At 40.1% G+C, this 13,244-nt stretch overlaps 1 protein-coding gene across 11 annotated transcripts in view; it reads right to left on the reverse strand.

The window, feature by feature from the left end:
* The window catches only part of Nebl (nebulette), a 351,896-nt gene that overhangs the window by 17,947 nt on the left and 320,705 nt on the right, over window positions 1-13,244 (reverse strand). For 7 of the 11 annotated variants that reach the window (XM_039095820.2, XM_063276522.1, XM_063276521.1 and 4 more), the window contains 4 exons: window positions 12,596-12,700; window positions 11,556-11,727; window positions 7,851-7,943; window positions 6,641-6,790 (listed from right to left, as the gene is read on the reverse strand). In XM_039095820.2, coding sequence (XP_038951748.1) covers window positions 6,641-6,790; window positions 7,851-7,943; window positions 11,556-11,727; window positions 12,596-12,700 — 520 coding nt within the window. The remainder of the gene's footprint in view (window positions 1-6,640; window positions 6,791-7,850; window positions 7,944-11,555; window positions 11,728-12,595; window positions 12,701-13,244) is intronic. The other 4 variants (XM_039095827.2, XM_063276525.1, XM_063276524.1 and 1 more) reach the window with 3 other exon arrangements.

Here is a 13,244-nt window from a genome sequence, read left to right on the forward strand (position 1 = left end):
CAAGAGAAAAAACAGACCGAAGATCAAAGGAGACCTCAGCGAAATGAACAGAGGCCATGAGGAACGTGTCCACCACACCACATGTGTGTCAGGCAAAGAGCGGCAGAGCACGAGATGGTAAGGCAAGAGAGATGATTTCAGCTATTCAATAATCAAAATAAAACTGGATGGAGTTTAAATAAAATCCTCTGTTACTGAATCAAAACACAGTAAAGACATTCAAAGAAAACCCTCTGGTAACTTAATCCATTGAAGAGCAACCTGGTGAGTAAAGCAAGCTCCAGATAATCACATAAGAGAAGGAAAATATTCAACAACCAAAGCAAGATGGGCAACCGGTGTGAGAACATGGAGCCCAGGCAGCGAGAAAACTGAAGGAGAAATCTTCTAGGTTAATGCACACAAAAGCTGAACGCTGCATGGCTCTTTAAGGAAACAAGAAAACTATCTCACCCTTTGTCCTAATGATCAGCACTTCCTCTCCTGTGAGCCTAGCCACCTAATTCCTAAAGCTGAACAGATGGCTCTCAGAACATAAACACATTGTCATAGGGATGAGGAAAAGAGAGGAGAGGAGTTAGCTGAAATTTATGGCACTCAGCTAAGGAAGCATAAAATATCTAAGAACACACCCGTGCCTACAATCCTGTCTGTCAAGCACAGGAAATTGGAACCAGTAAGTGTCAAGACCCCAACCCCAGTGTCCTGATACACAGCACGGCTTGGCCACACATGTCCCCTCTACAGAAGATAACTGAATTATATAAGAGGACAATTTTCTAGGATACAACACATTTTAATCACATAAAAATACCCACACTCCTAAATGTAAAGGAATCAAGAAAATCTTCAAGGAAGAAAAAAAAAAGAGAACACTTCTTGAAATACACAAGACCATTTTCCATTTTCTCTGGTGCTCTCGCAAGTGTTAGGAAATGCATTTCAATTTCCAGTGATGGAATTTAAACAAAGGCACATGATTGACTGATCCTGCTAAAGACACTAATTATTTCCACCAAACACTTGTCAGCGCCTTACAGTTCTGTCTTCCACTCAATCAGCCCCTCCTCACCAGAGTCCAGTCCGGCATGCATTTCAAAGGGATCCTGTATTTCAAAGCCTCCAAGAAGCCATGGATACTATCTTTTCCCTCCTCAAGACGGGATAGGAGGAGTGACATCCCCTGGAAATGTTTCTCCCTCAGGGTGTTTTCAGCTTTGCTTCAATGTCATCAAAACATCAAGACATTGAAACCAAGGTGTAAACGTTTCCCTCAAGGCCTTCTACAAGAGAAGTTTATTTCACAAAGATATTTTTATCGCGTTCATGCACGCGTGAGAGTGCATGGACCCGGAGGTCAATGCCAGGTGTCATCTTAGGTAGCTTTCGACTTCATTTATTGAAGCAAAGTCTCTCACTGAATCAGGAGTTTATCAATTAGCCAGATTGGTTGCCCAGGAAGCCCACTGGATCCTAAGACTCTGCTTCCTACCACTGAGTTTCTGGGCAGCATCACACCTGGATTTTTACATGGGTGCTGGGAATCTGAGCTCAGATTCTCACACTTCACACTTAGGTAGCAAGAACTTCACCCACTGAAAAATCCCCCGGGCCCCGCAGCTCTTGTTTTCTGGTGCTGTTTTAGGTTATGGAAGCTTTAGAAAGCAGGGCCTCAATGGAGAAAGGTGGTCACTGGAGGAAGCAGCTCTTGAGAGTTATAATGGAACCCTGCTTGTGGTCCAAGCTCTCTGCTTTCCGGTTAGCCAAGATGTGAGGAGTCTTAGTCACAAGCTTCTGCAACCAAGAATACCACCATGCCCATCCTACCATGATGGACTGGATACTCTCATAAGCCCTGGGCTAAAACCAACCCTGCCTCCCCTGTATCTTTCTGTCAGCTATCAGGTATTTTCTCACAACAGTGAGATGAGTAGCAACAGGAGAGACTTTGCATGGTACAGCTGAGAAACCTTTCTAATGACTTCAACACAGAGAAGGGATAAAGAACCAAAGTACAGATTATTCCAAAAAGGCTCTGGAACCTAAAAAGCTGTAGCTATCTCCTAGCAGGTCACAAGCTCATGAAGCACAGATTCACAGGGGATAGGATACTGTGATGACCAGCACTAGGTTTTAAGTTTAAATTACTATGATTAAGAGATCTAGGAAACAAATATGCTTCTGACCTGTAAGCCCCACTTGTCCACACAGATAATTCCTGGAATGCTGGGGTCGGTAGCTTGTGTAAGATAACAAGCCATGTAGTTTTGCTTCTGTAAAGGTTGATTACCCTAGCTGCAAGAATGTGTGCTTGATCACATGGAGAAAGGAAGTACATAAGAAGCAGGAGGTATGATGGCCTCTGATGGCAGGAAGGCAGGAAGTGCACAGCCCTGTGAATTTTTCCTTTATTATAACCCGCTGACTAATGTAATATAGGGTCATATTCTGAGTATGAGTCTTGAGCACAAACCTGGCCAGTATCCATGATCCCAGCCAGTATTTAATAAAGCCTCTTATTTATTAAAATTTACTCATGGTCAGGCTGGTAAATCTCTGAAAGACCTCAGACCCATAACAGTAGTTGGTTAGTTGGGGTGGCGGGCTGGTTTTGAATGTACAAAATTTGTACGTCACTATCCACTTGAACAGACAAGGTGGGTGTCAATAATTATGCCTCACTTCACCTAAAGTGAATAGAATTAGGGGTATATTTTCATGTCTCTTAAAGACTCTTCCATAGAACATAGATACCTTCTGGTGGTAAATCGTCCAAGTTGATGTCATCAAACTTACTTATACATTTTAGGTTCTTCTTCATACCTGTATGCCTACCTGTAAGACTAGAAAGTGTCCCTAAAGAAAGAGTATATCTCTGTACTGGTCATCAGCCATTAGATTAGGTGTCCCCTCAGACTCTAGGGACAATGTTTGCTAATGACATTTCTAAAATTACATTTTTCCTTTTCTTATTGTTTCTAGTATAAATTTCTTTACTATTTTATACTGGATAAAGCAGGTTTATATAGTACCCCAGATACAGGAGGAAACCAAACCATTTCACAATGACGTTATTGGGGAAATCCTTTTACTTTGTTCAAGCATAATTATCTGATAAATCTAAACTGTGAATTGAAAACCCAAATGGTCTTTGTAACGCTATGACCAAAGCATTTGTTTGATCATGAAGAAGATTACAGATGAAGTCAAGTTCAGACTAAGACTGTTGGAGAGAGATCAGTGTACAGCATCTTCCATAGCAGCTAGGATACAGAGAAGCCTAGGCATCCATTCCCAGGGTTTGGATAGGGAAAACACAATACACAGATACAGTGAAACCATATCCAGCCTTGGGAAAGAAGGGAATTATATCACTTGATAACATGGATGGACCTGGAGAGCACATCATGTCAAGTGAAGTAAGCCAGGCACAGATATCACATGATGTCACTTACATGTGGACCCTGAAGAAACATAGCTCATAGATGTTGAGAACTGAATACTGGTTAGCAGGACAGGAGGGAAGGGTAGGAAGGGTGAGATATTGCTGGAAGGTAGGAAGTCTTAGGAGGGATAAACTGTAGTGATCTACTGTACAGAAGAGTGACTGTAAAAATTTGTATACTATGGCTACATTCCCCAGTTTAGTAAACAACTTGTAAACCTCAATAAAAAGAAAAGAAAGAATGTATCTGCCTTGTAACAGGTGCCTACAAATGGCAGAAACTTATAGATATCTCCAAAAAGTCAATTTGACATGACAAGGCCTTCTTCAACCTAGTGAGCGATCACTTCCTGCCAAAAACCTACCTCTGTATCTTCATTTTAAATAATGTTTTGGGGCTAAGTATTTAGTAGAGTGCTTGCCTAATAGTCAGGAAGCCCAAAATTCTACCCCAGCCCTTCTCACTCACAACTAAATACAGAAAGACATAAACAAGCAAACAAACAGGTTGTACATGTATATATGTGTAGTATATTTAAATGCATGTATACATGTATTTTTGTGAGTATATATGAGGAAGCACAAAGTTAACATCTCCCTCAGTAGCTCTTCGCCTTATTCAGCAAAGCAAAGTGTTGGAATTAAACCCTGAAGTTACCAACATAGACTGGTCTAGCTCGGCAACCTGCTCCCAAGATTCCCTGTCTCTGCCTTCTGAGGCTGGAATTGCAAAGGTGCTGCCATGCGGCACTGGGCATTTTTGTCATTTCTGAGAATTCAAATTGAACTCTTAATGCTTCGGTGGCGAGTGCTTTATCCAAGTATTTCTCTCCAGATCATCAATAAATATTTTGAAAGTTCTTACTACTTCGGCATGATACATGCCTATAATCTCAGTAAACAGGGAGCTGAGGCAGGACGATAACAAGTTAGTTTTAGCCGTATTCTTCAACATTTAATATAAGTAAAAGACTATTTGTTTGTACTTTTTCTCGACACAGACATCTTCTCATTCCATTCAGCTTCAGATAGGGATGGATGAAATAATTCGAGTCAAAACAGAAGGATTTGAGAAAGCAAGAGGAGGTAGTATGCAATTATTAGCAGCGGGTTTGACATCCTTAGGAAAGAAAAGGTAGTGACCCAAGCCAACACAGGCATCTCTCACTACTGAAGATGGGGAACTGTAGCTTCTGGAGTAGGCACATCTGAATTTTCTATATCCATATGGAGTCATCCAAGATCACAGACTTGAAAGAAGCCTTCAAAATACATCTCCGGTGCAGTCTCTGAACTTCAACAACCAGTACTCTGTCTAGTCAGAATCACTTTTCTTCCTCAAGGAAGGCTTCTCTGACATCATGGCTAAATGGAATTGCCTCTTAACTATTGTGCCCCATCCCATCTGCTCGCTCACCCTGCTTACACTCTGCTTATAATTATCTAGTATCATTCTTGTGTCTGTTTAATATCAGAGTCACCCACCAGAGGCTATGCCCTCCCCCACCCCACAGCAGATCCGTCGCTTTTGTTCACTATGGAATGTATTACAGATCCAAGCTCTTTGTCCGTCTTTGTTGAGGGGATGAGTAAATGAGAGAAGACCGTGCTGGTGTGCATGCATGGGATACAAGAGTCACCACTGAAGCAAATGCTCTATGATAAGACAAAACTCCAGTATGCTTAACTGGATGATGTCACATGTCACTGACTACAGCTAGTTCTTACACTTGCTTCTTGTTTTTAGCTCATCGCATGTCAACATTAGTGTGTACATTCAAAATTTGAAATGCACTAAAAGAAATGTCAATATCTTACACTGAAAAGAGAGAGAGAGAGAGAGAGAGAGAGAGAGAGAGAGAGAGAGAGAGAGAGAGAATTAAAGTTATGGAACCCTTCATGAATGAACCAGACCCAGAAGAAAGGCATCAACATTTTATCTACAATAAAGCCAAACTCTCAGGCATCTGCAATCTTAGTCTTGAGAGGCTGAGGCAGGAAGAAAATAAGATTGAGGCCTGAGTAGGCTTATAAATAGCAAAACGCTGTCTTGGGGGGGGGGAATGTATAAAAGGGAGTCTCCCACATGCTGACAAATACTCTAACAATCTCAGGATGGACTGAGTTTACAATTCAAGCATCAAGAATATGTCTATATTTTTTAAAGATTTATTTACTTCATGCATGTGAGTACACTGTTGCTGTCTTCAGACACACCAGAAGAGGACATCGGACTCCCATTTCAGATGGTTGTGAGCCACCATGTGGTTGCTGGGAATTGAACTCAGGACCTCTGAAAGAGCAGTCAGTGCTCTTAACCACTGAGCCATCTCTCAAGCCCAGAATATGAGTAATTTTATGTTCATTAGAGTATTGCTGTGATAAATATGGACAATGGCTTTACTACAAGAGCTGTTCTTGGCACAGATACTTGCTTTCCACAGGTATTAAACTACTTAACTTCAAACTCCTGCCTAGAGACTTCGGCAATCTGATCTTGAAAAAGAAATTCATAGTTTCTGAGCTGTCCCTTTGCCCTCCCATTGCACTGAATCTTGCCTTTAAGAACAGCTTTATCAGCAGCGGCTGGCATTTAATATCCTAATGGAATTCACTGAAAGTTCTAGAAGCAATCCACTAGCTTGGATGAAGAAAAAAAGCACAGGAAAAGGAGTAGAGTTCACATTGACATGTGATTATTAATACCAACAAAATTTTCTACTTAAAAAGAGAATTGTACATTCCAAGGCCTATGGTGCCATTTCTTTTTGGAAAGCTCTAACTCAATAAATATATTACAGGATTTAAACACACGCCAATTGATAGCAATCTCTCAACCAGTCAAATGTTCCTGTAAGAGTGCTTTTTCCCCCAATGGAAACCATACAGAAACTACCCAGAATTCTGGTGTCTACTAAGACTGTGCAGATCCACGATATACCCTCCAAGGCATGCACTCAGGGAGCAAATCCCAGGATCCTTTTGTTATCATAGATCCATTACATGGGCAATATGGAAGCATGCAAAACTACAAATTAGTAGCTTTAAATACAAGTAAAGTAGCTTTAACTTTGCCAACTTTGAATTAAAATTTCAAATGCACTCAAGCTGTTTGTGCAAAGGTGAGAGGATGCAAAACACACTCTGGTGCACGTCTGAGAGGTGAGTTAATTTTGAATGACTGCAATCTGATACCTCCTTCATCAGATGGTCTTGTTACCTCACTGCAACAGGAAAAGCTAGGGTAGAGCTCGGAGATCTCTGACTTGTCATCTCCCAGACCCGTACCAAAAGTGCTGCCAGAGTGTGAGCGAGACAGGCGGCTCTGGTACTGACTTGCCTTTTCTACAGCAGAGGGAGAATGTTCAGACAGATGAATGAATGATTTATAAAACTGATAAATTCCTTAAAAGCTTCACTGGAGAGCAAGAACAATCTCTAATTAAGTAATAATCCCCACTCTCTGCTATTATAACATTGTAGTCAAGCATCCCCAGACTTCATCCCCAGACTTAGCATGGACTACATCCCATGCATACAGGACCTAAAAGATGTTTACTATTGTAATCTGGTTTTATTAAGGGGTAGGAGATGGACAATAACTGGGGTGGACACATGGTTCCAGCTGCATATGTAGCAGAGGATGGCCTTGTTGGGCATCAATGGGAGGAGAGGCCCCTTGGTCTGGTCGAGGCTTGATGCCCCAGTGTAGGGCAATGTCAGGGCTGGAAGGTGGGAGGGAGTAGGTAGGTGGATGGGGGAGTACCCTTACAGAAGAAAGGAAGGGTAAATGGAATAGTGGGTTTCTGGAGGGAAAACCTAGAAAAGGGATAGCACTTGAAATGGAAATAAAAAAATATCCAATAAAATACCAAGTATGGTTAAAAAAGAAAAGTAAGACATTTCTTTGAAAGCAAATATTTGCTTTGAATGCTTGCTTTCAAGTAGCCCTTGAGGAGACAGTGCTTGGATAGTAATTTTCAGACTATCCTTTCCATTGTTCTATATATAATTTTGAAACCTGACTCTAAAACACTCTAACATTGTATTTCATGAGGCAAATCGTTTTGTCCCAGAAGCTCTTGGCAATCCAAATAACTAGGTCTGCAGTCCCAGAAAGCCTATAGAATCATATTTACCAATAAAAGGCAAATGTAAGTATGCCCAAGACAACATTTTAAATGAATCTAGGACAAACTAATGTAGGATTTATTTCCAAGCTCCACTGTAAGTTTTGTTTTCATAAATAACTAATGTTATTTTAAAGTGACACAGTACATTCCTTGTTTTTTTCTGAATGCTCAACTTCAAATTCACACGGCATGTTGGCCACACGAAAGTCTATAGTTCATCATCATTAGCTTTCAGGACAAAACCCAGAGAATGAGAGGAACTCGAAAAATACCAGAGAGCATATGGAGACTTCGAGACTGAATATTGTCCTCCAGGGGGTCAATGTCGAAGATGGATCCGGGATCTGTACGCCACACTTTAAGGTCTTTCACCGAAAGGAAGAAACCAAGAGGTCAAGAGGGAACTTTGGAAAGCCCATATGGAAATCAGTCAAGCAAATGCAACACATTTAAAGCAGCTCAGTGCACTCAGAGTCCAGAGAATGGTGGTGGTGGTGATGGTAGGATACTCAAGGCAGGCAGAAAGACACAACTCACTTTCCCATGTAGCTGCTAAGGAACATTTGTATCAAATTTGAGCAGCCTGAGTTCTTCACTGCCCAGCATGGAAGTCGTCATGAAGCACCCGTGACTCCACACAAGGCAGGTTGACACGTGGCTGTTATAGTCAGTCCTACTGCATCCCCAGTCCCCAACCCTCCTTGCTCCACACCAAAACAGTCAACATCTGCTTAAAATTCCTGACTAAGGACAACGCCTGAGTATTCTGGGAAATGACAAGAAGGGTTTTTTTTTTAAGCCTCTCTCCCTGTAACAGGAAAGGATGCTGAAAATGTAGACAAGTGGCAAGGACCAGTTTTCATTCCATTTCTGAGTCTATGGGAACAAATAAAGCCATATAGGACATATTTATCATCAACTCTGTAAAAAGGATTCTAACACAGAACCATAAGGGGTAGGGGATGAAGACCCAAGAAAAGTGATTCCTCCCATCAATGGACCATAGATTAATTTACTTCTGCATTCAGTTTGCATGCAATTGCATTGCTTATTTCTGAAGTGTCCCCCAAAGGCACATGTGGTGAAGAACTCTTCTCTACCTTTTGACATAATTCAATGTTATAGAAACGGTAAGAGGTGATCACTAGTGAAAGATAGATAATCAGGGGCGTTCCCTTTAAGAATAGAATTTTTATGGAAATAAATAAATAAATGTATTGGGACAAGCCCACCAGAGTATCCTTTGCTTCCCGGTGGCTGTCCTCCTCTTTCACACACACTCTGACATATTGCACTGTCACAGACCCAAAGCAATAGAGTCAAATGATTATGGGCTAAAACCTCATGCTGTCAGTCAAATTAACGCTTTCCTCTTTTCAGTTGATCTCTCAGGTATTCTGTCACAACGACAGACATGTAACTAACAGACCTGGAGGCCAATGTGCCCTTGCTGTATTGTAGCTTAAGGCAAAATTCAAGTTTAATCATTTGTGAATGAATCTGTTGTTATAATGGATGAATCTAAATGGGCTGTGTGGTGACAAACAACTGGGAAATAAGTACCCAGTTGTGACAGAAATGAAATGAGGTGAGGTTAAAATAACATAACTAGTGAATTAAAAGCAAAGACTTCCCTACCAATTACATACTGCTGACTGTACACCAAGCACTATTCTCTATCAGGACCTAACTCATTAGGCATCATATATATACTACCACATGCATTGCTATCATTACCATTTCATAGGTGAGGAACAAGAGACTCAGATAGATTAACATTGCCAAGTTAATCCAGTTAGTAAGCATCAGGTCCCCACAATAAAAATAGGACTAGGACCAACTTTTGATCTATACTGACTAGCAAATCTATAATATTTCAAAACTTATATTTTGATGCCTGGTATAAACCCTGGCTCATTGGGAGGTTTAGTGTTCATTAAATGTATTTCATTTTATAATTTCTTAAGCAAGCCTTCCTGGACACTGATTTTCCCCATAAAAAGAAATAAACTGACTTCTGGATTGCCCACTGCATACATAATCTTTGGTTATAAATCTTATATTTAAAAAACATAGCAATAACTGTTATTGCAAATGCGATAAATACTAACTCTGAGAGTCCTGTCTAGACAGTTTCATCATTTTTAGCAGTCATTTCTCCATCAGTCCTGGTGCCTGATCTTTGTAAGACCCTAGGGTGAGATGAATCACACCACTCTCTCTTATGAGTTATTAGCACAAATCAATGGAACTCTCTACTTCTGCATTACTTTCACTGAAAACATCACAATCCATCCATCCATCTTATTATGATCCCTTTAAGCAATCAACCTGGAAAGATGAGTAAAGCTATCAGGCCTAAAATAGTTCTGGAGTGTTTCTTTGGAAAATATTCAGTTTCACTTTGGTAACGATCCAAATCACTTGGAGCTCTGATGCTAGCACTCTTGCTTTACACTGAAACGTTACTTTGTCAAATACATGTTTCCCTACCTACTAACCTCTCTGTGCCCTTTGACTGCTGTGACACTCAAGCAGAAGCTCTTCCTCTTGAAGAGGAAAGTAACAGCATCAACGTTACTGAGAAGAATATACCATGTGTGGTGGATTAAATAGGTATGGCCACATAGACTCAAGTGTCTGAAAGCTTGGCCCACAGAGAGTAGCACTATTGGAGAAACTGTGTCCCTGTGGGAGCCGGCTTTGAGATCCCGTAAACTCAGTCTCCTTCTGCTGCCCACAAAGGCTACTTCTCAGATACTTCTCCAGCACCATGTCTGCCAGCGTGCTACCAAGCTCCCCACCATGACGATAGTGGACCAAACCTCTGAAACTATAAGCCAGCCCCAGTTAAACATTTGCCTTTATATTTGTCTCTTCGAAGCAATGAAACCACAACTAAGACACCGTGGTTGCCACTCTCTGATTGTGATGGCTTGTATTGTCAACTTGACTCTAGCTAAAATCTCTGTGGAGACAAATCTCTGGACACACCTGTGAGGGATTCTCTTGACTAAAGCAATCAAGGGGAAGACCCACCCTAAATGCAGGTGGCACCATTCTCTGAGTTGTAGCTCTGGACTGTGGGAAAGGGAGAAAGGGAGCTGAACACAGTAGCCATCACTCACTGCCTCCTAGCAGGGGATTCAATGCGAGCAGCCGCCTCAGCTACTCCCACCATAACTTCATGGGTTATAATGTGCTTTTGAACTGCGGACCCAAATAAGTCCTTCCTCACGTTGTCTTTGTGTGTGCGCATTTTGTCACAGCAAGGCTGAAGGTGACTGCATAGTGAGCTACACAGCTGAAGGAAATATAAAACTTCAGATGCTGATGGCCTCCTAGGAAACAAGGTTCAAAGCCTAGATCTGCACTGACATTGCAATTCTTTTCCTTCCCAGCTTATACTTCAGTCTGATTCCCACTGATGTCTCAAGCCACATTCCCTAGAATTTCCCTGGACTGAGTGTAAGGAAAAGAAACTATGAACAGAGAAGGATTCCTCTCTACATAAATGGGCTTTTGCATGGCCCTCAAATATCCTAGTTTGGAAACAATATTCAGAAATACAAGTGATTCATGCTACAGAATACCATCAGGTTCTCTGTTTAATGACAAAGGAACAAAAGTGGGAAATGGCTGTCTCCCATGTACACGATGTCTACAGTGCAACAGTTTCACCAAGCAACTACAGAAGCTAAGGGAAGCAAAACACTCAATCGTTGTAATCACTTCCCCCTCCCTGGGATACCTGATTAACAAGGTGATGCTAACCAGAAGGTTTGAGAGTTGGAAGAAACCAGCAATGCTATTTTCTGGATGTTCTGGATCCTTTTCATTATGGTACAAAAACATTCTACCTATGGCCCTAGTTGGAATTTACATGACACCTGTGAGGTCAGATGAATACAGAAGCTAGTTCTAGAGCAGGCGTAGTCTTTTGACGAAGCATACCCATGGGGAGACTGCAGGCTTACCAACAATGATCCCAGGTCTTCTATCCATCTCCACAACATGAGGCTGTACCCCTTTATAGGCAGCATCGCTCACAACCTGGGTGTTCTTCCTCACCCGCTCCGTCACAGGATCGTCCACAACAGGAGTGAAGCCTCTTCCCTTCGTCTTCTCAAAATCTTCATGATATTTGACCTGAAAAAGAAATTATTATTAACTCTAACTGAAATGTCTAATTATCTCACAAAACATTTATAAAATGAGAAGTCACATAAAATATATCTGGATTAATATATATAATAAGTATAATATACTGTGATATAATATAATTTCCTCATGTGGTCTAAAACAATGTCAGAAATCAAGTGCTGATTTTTTATATTTTTAAATACTATAAATAGTATCTCCTTTAAATGATACGTAAATCTACATATTAGTGAGGTAGAAAAGACAATCACTTTAAAACATTTACTTCCTAAAACAAACAATTTGACTACAGATTGATTTCTAATCCTTTTACCTTCAATATACAATAGTAATAAGTTATTTAAACATAATTTGTCAACACAAGAGTACTATTTAAAATTAGATGAAGAGAGTTCTATATGCGCTATAAAAGTTTATATATAATTACAAAAGCAGTCCTCTACTAGCTTATATTAAACGTTTTAAATGGGTAAACTTCATGGTGAAAAAAATTACAATATGAAACTGTTCTTGAAACACACTAAAAATCTTCTTTATAATATTCAAATATACCAAAGTATGTCTTAAAATTAAATGAAAACCAAAATCTAGGTAAACATCATTCACAAAATGTATTTATAGTAGTCAAGTTAGAAATAAGAACACACCAAAAATCATTGAGGGGGAAATTATTTTATTAGAGAAAAAGTTTTCATTACATTGCAGTGTAACTATAACACCCTGCCCCAAGGGCTCATTCAAATTCCTATGTTTTGTTAGTTGTTCAGATTAATAGTGAGCGAACGCCATCCAAACACAAGTCTTGCCATTCCTTAGTATGTTTTAGTCATGGACACAGTGATCCGTTGCCTCCTACCATGGAAACATGATTTTGTGCTTCTTTTACATGTCTCAAAGCAGGTGTATCTAAGATCACACATGGTCTACCTTTCATTTGTTTATGGTCCTGAGTGTATTTCACCTGCAAAAGTAAATAAATAAATAAGTAAATAAATACATAAATAATACATAAATAAATAACAGGAGACACCCATATAACTGAATAATTATAATCTAGAAATTGCATAACATTTGAAAGCTTTTCAAATGGGTGTGTCATGCCCAACTTACTCAAAATTATTCCCCAGATAACTTTTCTTTCAGTGAACAACATTGTGTTCCAGAAAATCACACTCTTGATGATTTCCCTTAAAAGTTATTCTATAACTGTCAATCAACAAGCATGAGGCCAGCCATCAGCAAATAACCTCCAGCGACATTGCTTAGCACATTAAACATAAAGAATGAAGCATGAGAGAGAACAATATGCATTTTCTGTTCCTAAGTAATTGTCTACTCTGAGAGTGTGAAGGGAAACAAACAAGATAGCTTCTGATTTCCTTTCTTTTCCTCCCTCCCTCAAGAATGAGGAAAAATCAAGAAAAGAAAAAAAAACCTAATTTTTTTCCTGAGTAGTTACATCTTAAAGAGAATTGATGCTGAATATGCCTGATATTTTTGGACAG

This window comes from Rattus norvegicus, chromosome 17 (assembly GCF_036323735.1).
Source record: "Rattus norvegicus strain BN/NHsdMcwi chromosome 17, GRCr8, whole genome shotgun sequence".
Lineage (NCBI taxonomy): Eukaryota > Metazoa > Chordata > Mammalia > Rodentia > Muridae > Rattus > Rattus norvegicus.